The sequence below is a fragment of the Elgaria multicarinata genome, chromosome 10, assembly GCF_023053635.1.
Source record: "Elgaria multicarinata webbii isolate HBS135686 ecotype San Diego chromosome 10, rElgMul1.1.pri, whole genome shotgun sequence".
NCBI classification, from domain to species: domain Eukaryota; kingdom Metazoa; phylum Chordata; class Lepidosauria; order Squamata; family Anguidae; genus Elgaria; species Elgaria multicarinata.
The window spans coordinates 89,037,900-89,046,460 of record NC_086180.1 but is presented as its reverse complement, the minus strand read 5'-3'; the positions used below and the strand labels follow the sequence as shown (position 1 = coordinate 89,046,460).

Genomic DNA, 8,561 nt, shown 5'->3' with positions numbered 1-8,561 from the left:
CCGCCCAGAGAGCTTCGGCTATTGGGCGGTATAAAAATGTAATAAATAAATAAAAAATAAAAATGTGTTCATCTGCCTTTACCCTACAAACGTAGGGTAAAAAAAGTTTGTTCCTACTTATACTATGTCTGGAAACTGGGATCAACTAATGATCCCGAAGATAACACTCTATGAGTAAATTGACAGAGCAGAAAAAACAGCTCTGGTCCTGCAACAATTGATTCACTGCAAACATGTGATGAGCAACGGTATGTATGCTGCAAAAAAAAAGCTGGGCTCATATGTAGCTTCCACTACTCCCTTTTCCTTCCATCACAGACACCTGAAAACAGGCTTCTTTGTGATAATTAGCAAGCGCTAAACTATCCTGCATTCAACAGATTTCACATGGGTGGAGGTACCTGGTGGGCATTTTCCTCCAGAAAAATGGCTTTCACACTGTCCCTGAGGTACTATTAATTCTTTGCAACTGTGGAAGATGCAATACTGTCTATCATAAATGGCGAAGAAATTTTGTTGGCTGTTCTGAATACAGTGTAAGGAAAAAACAATTAACAGTGATTCAGTATGAAAACTTGTTTCTATTTGCATTCAGAATGCAACATTCATTGCAAATATTATTTTGTCTAAACTTGAGGACGTGAAATATTCTTTGTCATTTGAGCTGCATAATTACTGCAGTCCTATGTTTACTCTGAAGCAGGTCCCACTGTATTCAATGACACTCCCTAGCAGGCCTGGCCCAACCAAAGTTGCCACCTCAAGCAAGCTGCTGCCACCGCCGCCACCCCACTTCTTCTCCCTGCACCTCCCCACTATATCAAAGGGGCTGGATCATGTCCTATATAATTTCATATATATATATTCTGAAATGTAATTTACACTCATATAAATTCACATTGACTTTAATTAAGCTTCTTCTCTATTCATAAGTCATTAGAAGAAATTCTATTAAGGAAATTAATTGTGTGGCTCAAATATTCTACCTTGGCACTCTCTCTCTCTCTCTCTCTCTCTCTCTCTCTCTGTGTGTGTGTGTGTGTGTGTGTGTGTGTGTGTGTGTGTGTGTGTGGCCACTGTAAAGAAGTCAAACTCCATGTTAGGTATTATAAGAAAAGGAATTGAGAATAAAACAGCCAGTATCATACTGCCCTTATACAAATCTGTGGTGCGACCACACTTAGAATACTGTATACAATTCTGGTCACCACACCTAAAAAAGGATATTATAGAGCTGGAAAAAGTGAAGAAAAGGGTAACTAAAATAATTTAAGGGGCTGGAGCATCTCCCCTATGAGGGAAGGTTACATCAACTGGGATTGTTTAGCTTGGAAAAAAGGAGGCTAAGGGGAGACATGATAGAGGTGTACAAAATTATGCATGGTATGGAACATGTGGATAGGGAGACATTTTTCTTCCTCTCTCATGATACTAGAACCCGGGGTCATCCCATGAAACTGATTGGTGGGAGATCCAGGACAAATAAAAGGAAGTACTTCTTCACACAGTGCATAGTTAAATTATGGAACTCACTACCATAAGATGTAGTGATGGCCACCAATCTGGATGGCTTTAAAAGGGGGTTAGATAAATTCATGGAGGCAAAAGCTATCAATGGCTACTAGCCCTGATGGTTGTGTGCTATCTCCAGTATTTGAGGCAATAAGCCTGTGTGCACCAGTTGCTGGGGAACATGGGTGGGAGGGTGCTGTTGCACCACGTCCTGCTTGTTCATCCCTGGCTGATGACTGGTTGGCCACTGTGTGAACAGAGTGCTGAGCTAGATGAACCCTTGGTCTGATCCAGCATCAGGGCACTTCTTATGTTCTTATATAGATATAAAACCACAAACATACATACACATGTGCATGAACGCGCTCACACAAACACAAATGTATGTATTTTAATTCCTTTGTCAAGGAAATGTACAATTCATTTCTGTTAACACAGTTTATTGGCACACGTATTGGCAAAGCATACATAAAATACAGTTGTATCATATAACACACCGACTCACTGTATTTTTTTTTACATGATGAGTTGAACGTATTAATATGGAAATGAAAAAAATTAGTTTATTTTATAAAGTTTCACATAAATATACTGGAATCCAAAAATCAATTAGTCTGGAGGGCTTTACAAAAGTATTATACAAGAAATATATAGAGAAAAGGAAACAACAAAATAAACTTAAGATGAAATAAAACAGAAAAAAATAGTCTTTGTTTAAACTGCTCACAAAATTAATGGATTACATGGCTTTCAAAATTCAGATTGATAGCAATTTTACAAAGCATAAACTCTCATAGGGACTAGGTGCCTTTCTCCACATAAAAATATTTGTCGTGTCTTTGATGAAACAGATATTTTTAGTTGTCTCAGTGATTTTGAAAAGTAAAAGAAAAACTATTACTGTATTTTCTGGCGTATAAGACTACTTTTTAACCCAGGAAAATCTTCTCAAAAGTTGGGGGTCGTCTTATACGCCCAGTCGTCTTATACGCCGGAAAATACGGTAATTGGAATCAGTTTCAACGTTGGATATAAAGCAGTGGGCCCTTAAAATGGCTGGAAGGAAAAATGGAGGGCAGCACCAATGAGTAGAAGAAACAAGGCAGGGGAGAACCTCAACTCGGTAGTAGGAAACAGCTTATTAAGAAGGAATGCTCTAGCCCAACATATCTGGGGCAGAACCCCTTCTTCAGGAACAACTAAAAAAGCATGCACTCCAATCCATCCAGGAGCTGTGCACACTCATACCTCTTGCAGGCTCCTCTTCCAATCTAGCAGCCAGATTTGCGTGCACATAGCTCTTTACAGAAATCTGAAATGTTGTCAATTAGCTTTTTGCAAAGGGCTGTGGGGGCTGAAATCAGACCCCCCCCCCACTTCTTCCAGCTCCCTTTCAAAAAGCAGGAATTTGTTTTTTTAATGTGGCTACATGAGATGTCCAGGCTGCTCTGAGCACACCCCAATGAATCAGAGCCATAATGAATCATCAAAAATGCTGGTCTCACTATATTGTAAAGGCGTTTTTTTTTTTTAAATTTTAAGAATAGTAGTTTGTAATAAGCAATTTGGGAGTGATTGGATATATAAAATTGATAAATATATTTGTACATTTCATAGAACATGTTTGATTAGTCCCTGTTACAAAATCATTGTCACAGAGGTGTCTTTGAAATTTCTCTGGAGGAAAGTTTTTAACCCAAAACCTTTTAGGCTACAGCAGCCTTCTCCAAGCCAGCACCCTCCAGATATGGTGGACTGCAACTCCCACCATCCCCAGCCAAGGCTTTGTTAGCCAAGGCTTTAGGGTGGATTCCTGCATTGAGCAGGGGATTGGATTCGATGGCCTTGTAGGCCCCTTCCAACTCTGCTAGTCTATGATAATGAGGATGTAGTCCAGCACATCTGGAGACTGTCACTTTGGAGGATGCTAAACTACAGCAGTTCTTTATAATAAACCATTTTTTGAAAGCTGGACATTTCCCCCCTTTCTTTCCCATCTGTTATAATGGCTAACTGGGAAAGAAATTGCATGGAGAGAGATTAAAAGTGGTTTTCTAGAACAAGGAAGGGCAGATGGTAGACCTCCAGGTATTTTGGACTTCAACTCCCAACATCCCTAAACCTGGGCCATGCCCTCAGGGGCTCCTGGGAGTTGAAGTCCAAAACATCTGGAGATCTATCTTCTGCCCACCCCTATTCTAGATGGTCTAATCTTTTTAGTCATATTTTAGAACAAAAAACCTCAGGAGCAAGTTGAAAAACAGAATGTATTTCATTCATCATGATAAAAACATTGTCAATAGATCCTGAGCACTGATGGTCTGTAAGATATGGCCTTTTTAGGATAAGGGGGATCACAGTAGAGAAAAATCCTCCTCTGAAACTTTAGCATTTAGAAATTATTATGAGGTGCTACTTACATATTTAACTCTTTTCACTGAGGTCAGTGTCAGTATCATGTCATGTGCAAGGGCTTCCAAGATAACTATCCGGAAGCTTATAAATTATTTTTTTCTAACTTAAAAAAAGATAGCTGTACATCTAGAAATAGGTTTTATATCTGTGGAAAATTGGGAGCTTAGGGTGGGGTTTTTTTGTTTATTTTTTGTAAAGTATGCTGTGAGATAGTAATTGTAACCCGCTGTTATAAACAACAGTGGATGCAGCTTCAGATAGCTTATTGGGAAGCTTGCGGTGCTGGGTTTTCCGACTTGGTCTCTTGGTTAGCGGGAGGTTTACTATTCCATGGGCTGTTGTTTCCCAGCGCAGGTGAATTGTTGAAGTCTTCATCATCGTCCATGCCGTTTGCTGCATCATACTGTGTGTTCTCTAGCCTGGTGATAAGCCGTTCATCTTCATCACCAAACTCTCCACCCATTAGGGTTGGCTCCCCGACTACCATCACGTCCTATGAAAACATCCAACATTTGTTACATAGAGAAAACCCGAGAAAGCAACCCCACCCCCTTAACATGTCTATAAGAGCTCCATTTCATCCCAGATGAAAAGAAGTATCCCAGAATGCTTCTTTCATGCAAGCCTGCCTCAACACGATGCACCATTGCACCCCATGACAGACACGTTCAAAAGTGGAAATCTTTAGTATGTGGAAATCTGTGCTAAGATTCTACTTCGTATATTGTTAACTTTGTAATCCAAAATACAGATAAGGCAGAGGGAATAAATGTGAATTTTAAAAACCCAGTGTATCCCACTGAGAGTTGCTTAAAATGAGTATGTGACCCTTTTCAGGTTCAACAAATTATTAACAATTTGGGCTTATGTGTTATTTTGTTTTCAAGCAACAAAACAGTGAGGTGTCAACATTTATAGTAGTGATAACATTCAAATTAAAGACACAACCCACCGGAAGGTTCTCCGGCACAATCGCCTTGAAACCAATAGGAGCCATGACAGTCCTCTTGAAGGGCTCCTAACCATTTCAAGGAGGCTTCTGTGAAGGAACTCCAAAGTGAATTTTGACCTACATTCTTTACTTCATTTCTTCAGCTACTGGCTCTAGCAGTTAAAAAATGAAGTTCACAAACGCTGCCTTTAATGCAGGGCCCCTAGAATACAGAACTCAGCACTTCTTATCCCTAACCAACGCACTTGACACCCTGTCACTTAATTATGGTAATTAATTTAGGTAAAAAGGTTTTTTTAAAAAATAAAAATAAAAACAATGTTCACGCTGATTTGACAATTTGCATCACTAATTAAGTAATTAGCAGAAAACTGCTGATTGCCAACAGGACCTGAATTTACCATCTGTTATTTCGTGGTGCTTTGTCACCTCTCTGTGTGTAGGCAACACTGCTGCCAATCTGTGCAGTAAGAGGACCAATCTGTCCAGCTGGTATCATAAAAGGAAGACAGAATGCTAATTATAATTACACTGATGACGCTGGAGTTGACAAAAGCTGAAGAGGGCAAGAAGGAAAGGATCTGTCCCACTGCTGCTGTGAGTGTAAAGAGTCCTTTCACGAAGACAAACGCAGCACCACAAGTACAACTATGCAGCACTAGTTTGCTCCTGATCCTTAGCCAGCAGGGGATATAAAGAGAGAATGCCAGGCAGGAAACCAGAGGGCTCTCTTGGTCTCACTGCTTAAAGGAGATCTACTGATTTCAGCATTGGAAAAAGGAATTTATCTATGGGGCACCACTTTGCAGCCCTATTGATGTTTAGATTTGCACACATGGATTTAACAAGCCATTCAAAGCCCTACAGAGATCTGGATATTGAAAAGGGCTCTTTACTATTTAGACAATTATAAATGTTCTGTTGTAAGCAATCACAGATCTGATAGTGTCTGTGGGTAGTATCCAATGTTAGTCCTACATAGAGTAGTCTTATTGAAATGAATGGAAATGAAGTTATTGAAATGAAGTTCCATTCATTTCAATTGGCCTATTCTCCATAGGACTAACATTGGATAGGAAAGTCCCTGTGACTTTCCTCCAACTCCCACACCAGAAACTCCACTGATTCAACTTTTGCTATCCCTTATCCAGGCATTCCCTCTCAGTACAGTTCTGAATGTCATCTCTCTTCCTCAAACCCCTACTTTTCCAATAAGCCTTTGGTTGAATGCCATAGTCTCTATCTCCAGCTGAAATGAAACCATGTTTAGCCTGGAGAAGAGAAGATTGAGGGGAGACATGATAGCACTCTTCAAATACTTAAAAGGTTGTCACATAGAGAAGGGCCAGGATCTCTTCTCGATCCTCCCAGAGTGCAGGACACAGAATAACGGGCTCAAGTTAAAGGAAGCCAGATTCCAGCTGGACATCAGGAAAAACTTCCTGACTGTTAGAGCAGTACGACAATGGAACCAGTGACCTAGGGAGGTTGTGGGCTCTCCCACACTAGAGGCCTTCAAGAGGCAGCTGGACAACCATCTGTCAGGGATGCTTTAGGATGGATTCCTGCATTGAGCAGGGGGTTGGACTCAATGGCCTTGTAGGTCCCTTCCAACTCTGCTATTCTATGATTCTATGATTCTATGTATTCACTCCTTCTTATTTTCTCCTATTTGGGTCTCCTCCTATTTTCTCCCCACTCTGTAGAAAGTGTAAGTGCTTGGGACAGAGACAGAAGGTGCTGGATATTTCCTTTTCAATATGGTTTAGTGGGTTCAATGTAAATAAATAATTCCTTCTACCAAACTATTTTTTAACAATAACAAAATCCCAAATAACTAATTAAATATGTGGTATAGGTAATAAAAAAATATAGTCTTGCTGCAACTCTAACACTTTGCAACAGTAGGTACAGATATTTAGCAGAGAAAAAGAACTTTCTAAATAAGGAGCAAAATAACACCATATGGGGCCAAACTAGAGATTATGTTAAATGTGTCTTTGCATCTAACATTTAAAGGTTTTATAAAATGCAAACACATCAGTTGGGGGAACAGGCTGGTAATTATTGTGATCACAGCAGGTGCGAGGGGAAAATTTAACCCCTTCCTCACCTGCTGCAGTGCTGGGGCAAATCCCTCCTCTGCAGAAAATCCCTACTGGCACCTGCAGGACAGATGCCTAGACCACTTAATGTCAGATGTAGTTTTACCCACAGATTGGTGCAATTTGCATTGCTTTCATGGTCGCTCTTCTCTCTGTAAACTCTTGAAAGGTGGATTACTTCTAGAATACAGGATCCATTTAGTAATTACAACATCTATATATGCCCTTTTCAAGCATGATGATTCTCAAGTAGTTAAAAACAACAACCTAGCATGTCAGTATTTTAGAAAAATTTCACAGTGAAGCATGAAAGCTAAATAAAGAATCTAGAGGGACTGACTTATGAGAAAACATTTAAAAGCATGTGTTTTGTGTGTGTGGGGGGGGTAACATGAGAGGTGCTTGTATTTATTTATTTATTTATTACATTTATATACCGCCCGATAGCTGAAGCTCTCTGGGCTTTTGATAATTATTTATTATTTATTTAGTACTACATTGATATCCCGCCTTTTTTCCTCAAGGAACCCAAGGCGGTGTAGATAATCTTTCCTCCTCTCCATTTTTATCCTCGCAACAACCACCTTGTGAGATAGGTTGGGCTGAGAGTCTGTGACTGGCCCAAAGTCACCCAGTGGGCTTCGATGGCTAAGTCGCAACTCTCAGACCAGCACTCTAACCATGACCCAGGTGGCAGCGGTCTTTGTATGGTGGAGCGGACACATGCACATAACATAATGTGTGATGCGGATACCCCACGCAGAGACCCAAATATGAAGCCCCGTGGTTCATACCGTCCTTCCCCCTCAAGGAATGCTTCCATAAGAAGAGCCATGCTGGAACAGACAAAGCATCCAATGTTCAGTATCCTGTTTCCAGCAGTACCCAACCAAATGCCTCTCAGAAACCCACAAGCAGGTTTGAAGGAGAGCATCCTCCCCTCTTGTCACCCAATCAACTAGTATGCAGTGGCATACAGCTTTTGAACATAGGGGTTTTATTCATGGTTCCCAGGGCAGACCTCCGTCAATTTGTCTGAAGACTGAATCCATCTAAGGCCGTGGCCATCAAGGTTCACTCCATGTGGAGTACCTGCCTCTCATGTTACCTTATAGGAGGGCTGGAGGGAAAGGTCGCAGGATTGCTCCTCCAGCATGCAAAGACTGTTGCCACCTAGGTTAAAGCTGCAATCCTACACACACTTACCTGGGAGCAAGTTCCATCGAACTCAGTGGTACTTACTTCTGAGTGGGCATGTATAGGATAGCACTGTAAGTGCCTGAACTGTTTCTCATTTAGGGTGGTTTGTGGATAAGAGAAAGGTTTTTTGTTTTGTTTTGTTTTTTGACTCTGCCTCTCCAACACTAGATGTGCCAGGGCTGACTGTAGTTGCCTACTGGTGAAAAAAATGCAGTACATACTCAGAGGCTTCCTCTTCATTATTATTACTGCACATATTCAAGGCCTGAGTCATTTCACTGAACGCTTTTCTACAGCTCAACTCTAGACTCAGGTTAAGTCCTGCTGCAGTGGTAAGAAGGTACAGTCCACGTGCATCATGATGGCAGGTATTTCTA

General features: G+C 40.8%; 1 protein-coding gene across 4 annotated transcripts in view; it reads right to left on the bottom strand.

Annotated features, from left to right (window-relative positions):
• Positions 1-1,964: 1,964 nt before the first annotated feature.
• Positions 1,965-8,561, bottom strand: part of LDB2 (LIM domain binding 2) — a 244,393-nt gene continuing 237,796 nt past the window's right edge. For all 4 annotated transcript variants that reach the window (XM_063135582.1, XM_063135584.1, XM_063135583.1 and 1 more), the window contains exon 8: positions 1,965-4,420. In XM_063135582.1, the coding sequence (XP_062991652.1) occupies positions 4,190-4,420 (231 nt within the window). In that variant the 3' untranslated portion in view covers positions 1,965-4,189. The remainder of the gene's footprint in view (positions 4,421-8,561) is intronic.